The following is a 10421-nucleotide window of genomic DNA, read 5'->3' on the forward strand; positions in this document are numbered from 1 at the left end:
CAATATAATTTAATAAATATATTTATTGACAAAAATATTATTTTAATAATAAAAAAGCTGAAAAATATCTTGAAGACCAATATTTACTTAGTCTCCAACCTAATCAAGAATTTATTGTTTTAAAATTATAACATATCAAATTAGTGTTTTCTTCTTTAAAACATGTGTATATATAAATATATATTATAATTTGTAATGACATTTGTAAATTTATCATTTATCATATACAACTATTATTTTGGTGGTGTTTTGATCAATATAACTTTTTGTAACAAACATAAAATTTATGATAATATTTTAAAAATATGAAAACACATAAATTTATAATCAATTAGTATAAATTTATAATAATATATTTTAAAAGGACAGATACACATAAGTTTATAATGAATTAAAACAATACAGTATAAATTTATGAGTCTTTTTATAAGTATTTATAAAAGAAAAAGAAAAAAAAATTATCCCATAATCTAAAAATAACTTTTACATTCTGCAAAATAAAAGTTAGTTTATACAAAAAGTTAAATTATCTATTAAAAAAAAGTTAAAATCATTAAGTTTATTAAGGAAAACGAGTTTTAATTTACACATCAGTTATTTTTACTTCACATAAAAAAATTATAAATAAATTTACTCAAATAAAATTTGATGAGCAGTGAAAGCTGTTAATAGTTTAATTTGTAAATATGTATTAATTGTCAGTCGATAAGATTTTTTGCTGTGCAAGATTCTGATTTTAAATTCGCCCTTACCTTTGTGCTTTGTAGCTGTGTTGGTGACTTGAAGCTTTTATCACTGCTTAATTTGTTTTTGTCCAAATAAACAAGTGATAAAAGAGACAAATTTAAAAGTGTAATAATATATTGTGAAACTCATTAAAAATCATATAAGAATTCAGATCAAATTTTAATATTGGAGCTAAAAATACTAGTAGTTATTAAATTCCGTATAACACTAGTGAACTTGTAATAGTGTATCAAAAACTTAAAATGAGTTCTACCATTAAAGATGATCCAAGATTTCATATTTCAATGTTCCCCTTGGATTACTTAATTGCTTTCTAAGGTTTAATAACGTTAAAAAAAAAAGACCATTTGTTGTTTATAAGCTTTCTATAGAAAATTATTTTTGTGCATTTCTTAAATTTATAACACATTTGAATTTTATATAATCTAGCTACAGCAGCAATTGAAAATCATGAAAGAAATGGAAGTCTCAGAAAACCACAAAATTGTTGGTCTGCTTAAAATAATAATATTATGAAATGTTCCCTGAAAGGATTCATTTAGGTCTGTAGCAGTTCCCATTAATACTAGGAAAACATAATATAAGAAAATGCAAGGAATATGAAAGATAATGGCATAAATTACGAAACACAAATGGTACATTGAAGAACTGATGAAAAAGAGAAATGATGCATCACTTTTATTGCTGACCAAAATTCAATGTGACAAAATGGAGGCTTTTATGCTACTTTTGCATATGCCATTGACTGGGTGCACCGAAATATAAGTTATAGCATCCCATGGTAGAACAAAATAATGAACGCCAAAAAATCAAGTCGTTTTCTTTGTTGTCCTTTTCAATTTCTTCCTTGGTGAACTGTGCTTATTGATTTTATTTGGCTGTGAAGCATAATTTCTGAGCTTCTGAAGAATCTTCCTTTCATTGATGCGCAGCACCAAAGAATGATACAGTTTTCTCTCCCTAGTTAAACTACACCTTTCCAATGCTTCAATATCATCTTCAACTGAATTCAAACCATAGAGACTCTCCCTCATGTCCGCAATTGACAACAGGGCATCACAAACCCTTTTAGGCAGCAAGGATTTCTTGCTCATATTAAATGCTTCATTAGGAAACATATTACCATTAAGATGGGTGGTTTCACCATTTGATTCAGGACAATTCCCAGCAACTGATGCCGATAGGTCTAACTTTTGGTAAGCATCATCTAGCAATAACATGATGTGTAATAAAATGAGGAGTTCAATTTGTGGTTTTCCATCAAATGAGATCTCAAAATATTCAGACTCTTGGCTGCCACATGCAGAATAGCCTAACCTTTTCCAAAGGGAAACTCTTGCTCTACTGTGGCGGTCCGAAAAAGCTGAAGAACACCATTGAAGTATCAGCTCCATGTCTATGTTTACAATATCATAGGAATTATCTGGCTCGGTAAATCCATATCTATGAAGCAAAGCAGCATTACCCAATAGCCCATAAGTATTAAATACCTGTTATTAGGCAAAGAGGAACTCTTGAATATTAGAGTAACTTCAAGGGAAGATTAAGAGGTTGCATCAAGAGTAGCTTAGTGACATTGAACGTTTCAATTCGAAGTGTAAAACATATAACTGAAAGGAAAATTCTCACCTCAGTTCCACTGTCGACATCTTTTATCATAATCATCTCCAACATAGAAGTATCATCCTCGCTAACAGAAGAACTATCCAAATCACTACCAACGCAGTTACCAACATTTGCACCAATTGACGCAGTCATATCTATAGAGGGAATTTGATCAAATGCTACTTCTTCCTTAACAATGCTCTTATCATTATCACTACCATCTACATCACTTCCTGATTCATAATTAGAGGGCATAGCAGTGAAATGCACATCCTCTGCACCTGTTTTATGATTGAATCTAGAGCAGAAGACAGTATAGACATTATTAGAATGGGAAAATCCTCAGATCTGGACAGGAAATCACAGACTCTTCAAAATTACAGTTGTCATGTCGGTTGTGAACATTAGGAAGTTACATTTTTATTTTGTTTTACTTATATTTATAAACTTTTATAGCAGTGCCAATGGGAATATCATAATAATTGGATGAGAACAACAACAACAATAACAATAAACTTGTATGCATACAATGAATCATTTACAAATAAAATAATTCCGTATTTTGATTTAAATATTTACTCTATGTTATATTGTATTATAGTCCAGCCATGTTCAGCTATTTTCTTGTTTCATAACATGTGTAGTATTTGTGTTTTCTAGCTCAAAAAAACAAATTGTGCATATTACACATACTCTCATTTATAACTATTTATTTAAATTAAAAAGTAAAGCATCACAAGATTTGTATTCACTATAGCAGTTCTTGAAACGGTATACAAACACAAGATGGCATTATTTTCTAGACAGAATAAATTTATCAGCATTTACTGAACTTGAAAAGCTTTAAAGCTAGACCTAAAAATTCTCGCTCTTAAAACCAGTTACAAATTTGAGTTGCAGCAAAGTTGAAATGAATAAATGGAAAATAAAGGTGTACACTGAGATTAGAAAAGAAAACCATGTTAATAACAATAGGCTTTACTTACAGATCTGCCAAGGGAACCATCCCAAAACCATGGTAATCATCAATCTCAAAAGATCGTGAAGATATAAGACTTTTCGCTGCAAAGTATTGTTCTATGTCAAAGAATTTTGGGTTTAGTTTTAAAGGTGCTAAATCCAACAGGGGAAGAATATTCTCTTTCCAGTCCTCGTAAATCAGAGCCTTGTCTTCTTGCACTGTCTGCCTAAAATTGTAAGAGATCAGATAATTTTCATGAAAGGTAAAGCACATAGTGTTATACATGAAGATTATGTAATGCATAAATAAATAAAAACAAGGCATTGATAAGGTGCTCAATTAAGTTAACTATACATGAAAGACAATCTAACAACAAAACTTCAACCAAGAAACAAAAGCATCCCTCTTCATCTTCACACATTCGAATTAGCAATAAAAAATTAGTAGCATGTGTAGCATGGCTCTATATGGTCAATGTTAATTCATCCTTCATGATGATTAAGCCCAACAATACAAGGTATACCTGGTGAAGCTCAGTACCACACAAAAGCTCGTTTACTTCATCGAGGGTCCAAACAATTGGAACGCACTCTTGGTAAGGCAAGAGTTGAAGGTATCCATACCAAGGTGAGTCCCCACCCAAGCTTCTCTCATACATGATCGCAAATGCTAGCCCCAAATGACCATCCAAACCAGCATCTTCAATGATCTCACGTGCCCCACTAGTCTTGGTGGTGAGGCAAGCTTCTTTTGGCATTTCGGCCACAACATCACCTTCCTTCAACTGGCAAAGAGCTCTCACCGCTATTCCCTCTTCGGGTGTATCCACAAACTCCAATGCATCGCTCCACTGGAAACCCTTGGACTGCATCCACCGCTTGAATGCCCTCAAACGCCTGTGCAGACAGATAGAAAAAGAATGAGTTGTTCACGGACAGAAAAACGTTGTGTAAATCTTTGTTCAGCAACAATGACCCAAAGTTTGTAACTTTATTGGATGAGAGTGTCAAAGCTCGGTTTTTTGGCATACCCATTGGAGAGTTTCGTTGGGCTTTCAGTGAAAATGAGAGAGAAATGAGAAATTAGGCGTACCTGGAAGCCGTAGAAGCCATTGGAATAGAGATGTTCGTTGAGGAAGACGTGGCAAGGGTTTTAGAGTTAGAAGCTGCCACCACCAGTGGCAGAGCTGCAGTGCAGTTTCTGACTTTCTGGGCTTGGGCTTTTGGTGCTGGATAATTCAAAAGCTTCTTCTTCCTGCACCCCTACGTTTTTCTTCCTGCACCCCTACAATTTTCTATATCCCGAAACTGGCCTTCACCTTTGTTAGGGTACACCGCAATATCTACCTTACTAACAAATACTCAGGAAATTAATACTAGGATGAAAATGTTCTATGCTTTATTTCCGAAAACAACATCACTTATATAGTGATGTTTAGGGTTACAAAATTTCGGCTTTTACATGAGTCCCTTAACATTTACTGTTAGCATTACCCTAATTCCTTATAAAGTCCCTCATCCACAAGGGTTGTTTGGTTTGTTTATTGGGCCTCCTTGGGACATTGGGCTCTTCTCTATCATTGCCTTCCGCTGGACACTCAACTTTGTCCTCAAAGTTTGAAAGTGCACGGTTGTCTATTGGGCCTCCTTGGAACATTGGGCCACGATTAGGGTTTGAAAGGGTGTCACCAATGCTTGGAATGTTCTGGAGGTTGGGTGACGTGGGAAGTGGAGCGGTCGCGGGAGACCAAGTCACATGCGTCTTCGTAAATGCGTTCTCAGGTGGCGTGTGCGGAGTGGGTAGTTCAAGCGGTGCTGTCGGAGGGTTATTAGGGTTTGCGAAAGGAGGTAAGTTCAGAAGAGGTGTGGGGTTCGTACTTGAAGTAGATGAACTCTCTTGAGATACCCCTTTGAACTGACGGAGAAGAGAGACGTGAAACACAGGGTGGATGTGTGATGATGAGGGAAGTATGAGCTCGTAGGCCACATGTCCTATGTGACGCGCGATCTTGTAGGGGCCTGAAAAACGAGGAGCGAGCTTGGGTGAGTGGCGCCGTTCAACAGAGTGTTGACGGTGCGGTTGCAGACGAAGCCACACCCACTCGCCGACGGTGAAGGAGTATTCAGTGCGGTGGTTGTCTGCCTGGGCCCGCATCTGTTGGCGGTTGCGATGGAGGTTATGCTTCAAGTGATGGACAACGATGGTGTGCTCGTGTAGCAGGTCTGAAATCGTGGTGCCCGTTTCGGGTGTATGGAGTATGTCAATGGCGGTGGGTGGCGGTCGTCCATATAATGTGTGGAAAAGGGAGGTGCCAATGGAGGAATGGTAAGACGTATTATACCATAACTCTACGAGGTGAAGAAATTTGTACCATGAATGGGGGTGGTGACTGGCGAAACAGCGGAGATAAGCTTCTAATCCCCTATTCAAATCGGTTTAAGGATGGTATAAAGAACTGAAACGTAGTGTTGTTCCTTGGGCTTTGAACAGGTTCCGCCAAAAGGTGCTCGTGAAGATAGGGTCTCGGTCCGACACGATGCTCGTGGGGAGTCCATGTAAACGGCAGGTCTCAGTGGGGGAACCTTTGAGCGAGGGTTTGGGCCATGTAGTGAGTGGGTAAGGCCAAGAAGTGGGCGTACTTGGACAGACGATCACAGATCACCCAAATTACAGTGTGGCCAGCAGATTCCAGTAAGTGCGTAATGAAATCCATAGAGATGTCTGCCCATACTTGATCGTGGGGTTGAATTAATCCTTGTAATTTATGTGGCAGGTACTTATTCTGTTAACACACCGAGCAATGTTGTATGAACTCCTTAGTGTCTCTTGTCAATCCCGGCCAATAGAAGGATGCAGCTACCTTGGACATTGTGGGTTTCAACCCAGAGTGTCCCCATGTGGGTGAATCATGAAACTCGCTGATAATACGCTTGCGGAAATCTTGAGTTTGGGGAAGAAAAATCCGGTTGCGGAAGAAGAGTAGGCCTTAACTGGTGGAGAATTGACTGGTAATGGTTGGTTGTTGGTGAGTGTAAGTATTAAATTTTTGCCCTTTGTGGTGTTGAAATATTGTTGCAACTCTTTGAATATGATGGGGATCGGTGAGGAGACAGCTAACAATACCAAGAGGGGTGGCGGCTCTTGGCAGGATAGTACATCAGTCACAACATTGTGTTTTCCAGATTTGTAAATTATTTGAAAGTCATACCCTTGGAGTTTTGCTGTCCATTTTTTATTGTTTTGGTGTCTGGATTGTTTGTGATAGCAGTGTATTGAGGCTCTTTTGATTTGTGTATATTGTGAAATGGTTCCCTAACAAGTATTGGCACCATTTTTTTACTGCTTTTGTGATTGCATACATCTCTCTCACATACACTAATGCTGCTTGGAGACGGGGACACATCTTTTTGCTGAAGAAGGTGATTGGGTGACTGGCTTGGCTGAGGACTGCTCCAACAGCCACTGCGGAGGCATCAGTGTCTACCACAAAAGGTTGTGTGAAATCTGGAAGATGTAGGTTAGGGACTTTAGCTAATTTCGTCTTCACTGTTGTAAATGCCTGTTGTGTCGTGTGTGGCCATGTAAACTTTTGACAATGTAATAAATTGGTGAGAGGAGCAGCGAGAGTGGTGTAATCACGAACGAATTTTCTATAAAATCCGATGAGACCGAGGAATGCTCTTAAAGTCGTGAGTGACTGTGGTTGTGGCCATTCTGTGATTGCCTTTATTTTTTCTGGGTCAGGGGTCACTCCTACTTGGGAAATGATGTGGCCCAAGTAACTGACTTTTGAAGTAGCAAAACTGCATTTAGAAAGCTTAGCAAAAAATAGTTGTGTTTGTAACAATTTCAGAATAAGCTCTAAATGGATCAAATGGTCCTGCAGTGTGGGGCTATAAATAAGAATGTCATAAAAAAACTAAAACAAATTGTCTAAGAAAAGGTCGTAATAGATCATTCATGGTTGTCTGAAATGTGGAGGGAGCATTAGTCAAACCAAAAGGCATAACTAGAAATTCATAGTGTCCATCTATGGTTCTGAAGGTTGTCTTGTGAGTGTCATTTGGGTTGAGCCTAATTTGGTGGTACCCTGAGTATAGGTCAATTTTGGTAAAAATTGGAGCTGACCCCAAATCATCTAGCAAATCATCAATAGTGGGTATGGGAAAGCAGTCACGCATGGTGACTACATTTAGTGCCCGGTAATCAACACAAAAGCACCATGTCCCATATTTCTTTTTGATGACCAGGACTGAGGATGAAAAAGGGTTGGTACTGGGTTTAATGAACCCTTCCTGCAACATCTCTGCAATTAAGTGGGTGATTGTATGTTTTTGAGAGTGGGGGTATCTGTATGAGCGTACATTAACTGGACCAGTTTTGGGTAAGAGGGAAATGTGGTGGTCATGGGGTCTTAGTGGGGGTAGACCGTGGGGTGGTTTGAAGATGGACCGGTGTTTGCGTAGGATAGTTTGAATGGAGTGGGGTAATTGGTAAAGTGGGGAGGATGGTGTTTGTAATCTAGTTTCCAGGGAAATGGGGATCATGGAATGTGTGTCAATTGATAATAAATGAAGTGAAGCAATGGTGTGGATGGAAATGTTGTGGCAAAGTTGATGGTAAGTATCTTGTGTTGGGGTTGGTGGGTTTGTTGCTGTAAGAGTGATTTGTTTATTGAGGTGGGTGAAGGCCATGCTGGGGATTGCAAAATCTGGTTGAATGGGGCCCAAAGTGCACAACCATTCAATTCCTATAACTACATTAGCACCCTCTATAGGTAAGAGATAGAAGGGAATCGTGAAAACTGAGTTTTGGAGAGATATTTGTACCTCTGGGCAAATGCCTTGACATGTTATGAAGGCATCGTTTCCCACCATAACTCGAAAAGGTGGGCTGGGCTGAATGGGTAGGTGTAAGTGTTTGGCAATGTGAGGTTGAAGGATGTTGTGGGAGCTGCCAGAGTCTATGAGAACAGTAACTGGTAAATTGTGGATGAGGCCTTGGAACTTTAGAGTTTGAGGGGAAAAATTTCTTGTGATAGCATGGGGAGATAGGTGGAAATGGATCATATCTTCTGTTTCGTCAAGATCAGGAGGGGTGTGTAGAATTTCAGGGACTGGTTCTGTGTCATCTAATAGGGGGAGAAAATGTGAAGTGGAGCATTTATGACCTGGTAGAAATTTATCGTCACAGTTATAACATAGACCAAGAGCTTTGCGTTCTTGCATTTGGATGAGACTGAGGTGTTTAATTGGAAGGGTATGGGGTGTAGGTTGTGTGCTTTGAGATCGGTTAATGTGGGTGTTGATGGAATTCAGAACAGTGGTGTATGCAGGGGGTCGGGTTGGTTTAGGTTTGAAATCTTTAATTTTGTCTTCAATAAGCTTAGTTAGGCCAATAGCTTGTGGGATGGAATAAGGGCTCAAGATTGTAAGTTCTCTCCGGGTCTCAGGGTTGAGACCTGATATGAAGTAGTTAAGGATGGTTTCCGAACTTAAGCCATGGACACAATTGCATAATTTTTCAAATCTGGTTTGGTAGTCCGTGACTGTGGTTTGTTGATGGAGTTTGAAAAGTTCAGCTTGATGGTTTGTGTATGAGGAAGGCCCAAAACGTAATTCTAAGGAACGTGTGAAGGATGGCCAATCAATAATAAGATGATTTTGGTGCATCCACTTAAACCAACTAAGGGTTTCCCCTCTCATGTGAAAAGGAACCATGGATAATCTATTTTCCGGGGAAATGTGATAAAAGTTGAAGTATTGTTCCGCTTGGAACAACCAGTCTAGGGGGTTGGGTCCTTCAAAAAAAGTAATTTCGAGTTTGGGTGGTCTGATTGGTGGAAGAGGTGGGGGCACGGTGGTGGTGTGTTATGTGAACTAATAAATGGTGATGATTGAGGATTAGGGATAGTGGAAACCTGGTCCTGCAACACCGTAATGGAAGAATGAAGGAAATCATTCCTTGCCTCAAGGTTGGACTGGCGAGCTTCATTAGCCTCCATTTGAGACTGGATGGAAGTGAGGCGGTCCTTGATGGCCTGAAGAAGGTCTTCCAATTCTTTGGGTATAAGTTTGGGAGGCATGGAGAAAGTTAATGAAAGCATCAATGTTAGGGTACGCCGCAATATCTACCTTACTAACAAATACTCAGGGAATTAATAATAGGGTAAAAATGTTCTCTGCTTTATTTTCGAAAACAACATCACTTATATAGTGATGTTTAGGGTTACAAAATTTGGGTTTTACATGAGCCCCTTAACATTTACTATTAGCTTTACCCTAATTCCTTATGAAGTCCCTCATCCACAAGGGTTGTTTAGTTTGTCTATTGGACCTCCTTGGGACATTTGGCTCTTCTCTATCAACCTTTTATTTGAAAAGGGCATCGTAGTTACCGAAAATCGGGATCTGGGAGTGTGCTACGAATTCATCAATCTGGATCTGATTCATTTTTTTTTTGGATGAGGGGTGTTCCAGAAGCAAATTTTCCATAAATTATTGATTTCTGGATTGCTGAATTTGGAAGCCTAATTCTTTTACAGATTGATGGATCCAGAATGTTTCTTTTTAATTATGAATTTCTGAATCTGAAATGCATATTTCTGTTACGGATTGGTAGATCTGGAATACTTTTTTTGATAGATGGATTTTTGAATGTGAAATACATATTTTGAATTACGGATTGGTGGATCCAAAATTTTACCAGAAGTGTCAATCCGATTTTTTCCGGATTCCATAATCTAGAATGAAAAATAAATAAATACAGGTGCATTTTAAGGTTTTTAAAAAGTAATAGGGACAGTTTGGTCTATGCATAACATTGTGGAGGTGCAGGAAGAAAATTATAGGGGTGCAGGAAGAAACTGCCTAATTCAAAAATTCTAATGGTCAAAGGGCTACTTTCTTTTTCACCTTTGGCAATTACTTCCTGCACCATATCATGCACCCAATTTCAGTGTGAAAAAGCGAAAATGCCTTTATATAAAATGGAAATACATATAAAAATACATTCTGCATTTCAGATTTCTTTTTCTGAAACGTATTTTTTGTATTGCTGATTTTTTTTAGAATAAGATTTTGATTTTTTAATTCTATTTTAAATTTTT

General features: G+C 38.1%; 2 protein-coding genes and 1 long non-coding RNA gene across 5 annotated transcripts; 1 reads left to right on the forward strand and 2 right to left on the reverse strand.

The window, feature by feature from the left end:
• Positions 1-1399: 1399 nt before the first annotated feature.
• On the reverse strand, positions 1400-6093 carry LOC137828016 (SET domain-containing protein). Of its 3 annotated transcripts, none has more exons than XM_090304896.1 (5): positions 4406-6093; positions 3837-4209; positions 3339-3539; positions 2377-2650; positions 1400-2237 (listed from the first exon to the last, which is right to left on the reverse strand). In XM_090304896.1, the coding sequence occupies exons 3-5, from the start codon at positions 3356-3358 to the stop codon at positions 1557-1559; spliced, it is 975 nt and encodes a 324-aa protein (XP_090161022.1). In that variant the 5' UTR covers positions 3359-3539; positions 3837-4209; positions 4406-6093; the 3' UTR covers positions 1400-1556. The 3 variants fall into 3 exon arrangements, with proteins under 3 accessions (XP_090161022.1, XP_068490513.2, XP_090161023.1); XM_068634412.2 differs by having other exon boundaries at positions 3339-3535; positions 4406-4785; XM_090304897.1 differs by lacking the exon at positions 4406-6093 and having other exon boundaries at positions 3837-4276.
• On the forward strand, positions 5941-6999 carry LOC137828017 (uncharacterized). The gene is made up of 2 exons (XR_011083805.2): positions 5941-6004; positions 6087-6999. It is a non-coding gene; the product is annotated as an uncharacterized LOC137828017 (long non-coding RNA).
• Positions 7000-7221: 222 nt separating this feature from the next.
• LOC150025812 (uncharacterized) lies at positions 7222-9033 on the reverse strand. Its single transcript, XM_090304747.1, has one exon. The coding sequence runs from the start codon at positions 9031-9033 to the stop codon at positions 7222-7224; it is 1812 nt and encodes a 603-aa protein (XP_090160873.1).
• Between the last annotated feature and the right edge of the window lie 1388 nt (positions 9034-10421).

The sequence above is a fragment of the Phaseolus vulgaris genome, chromosome 7, assembly GCF_051622355.1.
Source record: "Phaseolus vulgaris cultivar YP4 chromosome 7, ASM5162235v1, whole genome shotgun sequence".
Lineage (NCBI taxonomy): Eukaryota > Viridiplantae > Streptophyta > Magnoliopsida > Fabales > Fabaceae > Phaseolus > Phaseolus vulgaris.

What these genes read in the sequence shown, in the direction of transcription:
- LOC137828016 (XM_068634412.2), bottom strand. Translation starts at nt 4,425, where the DNA reads ATGGCTTCTACGGCTTCCAG. An exon ending in GTGGTACTGAGCTTCACCAG is followed by an intron (nt 3,536 to 3,836) that starts GTATACCTTGTA and finishes AATTTTAGGCAG; the next exon opens with ACAGTGCAAGAAGACAAGGC. An exon ending in ATGTCGACAGTGGAACTGAG is followed by an intron (nt 2,238 to 2,376) that starts GTGAGAATTTTC and finishes GCCTAATAACAG; the next exon opens with GTATTTAATACTTATGGGCT.
- LOC150025812 (XM_090304747.1), bottom strand. Translation starts at nt 9,033, where the DNA reads ATGGTTCCTTTTCACATGAGAGGGGAAACCCTTAGTTGGTTTAAGTGG.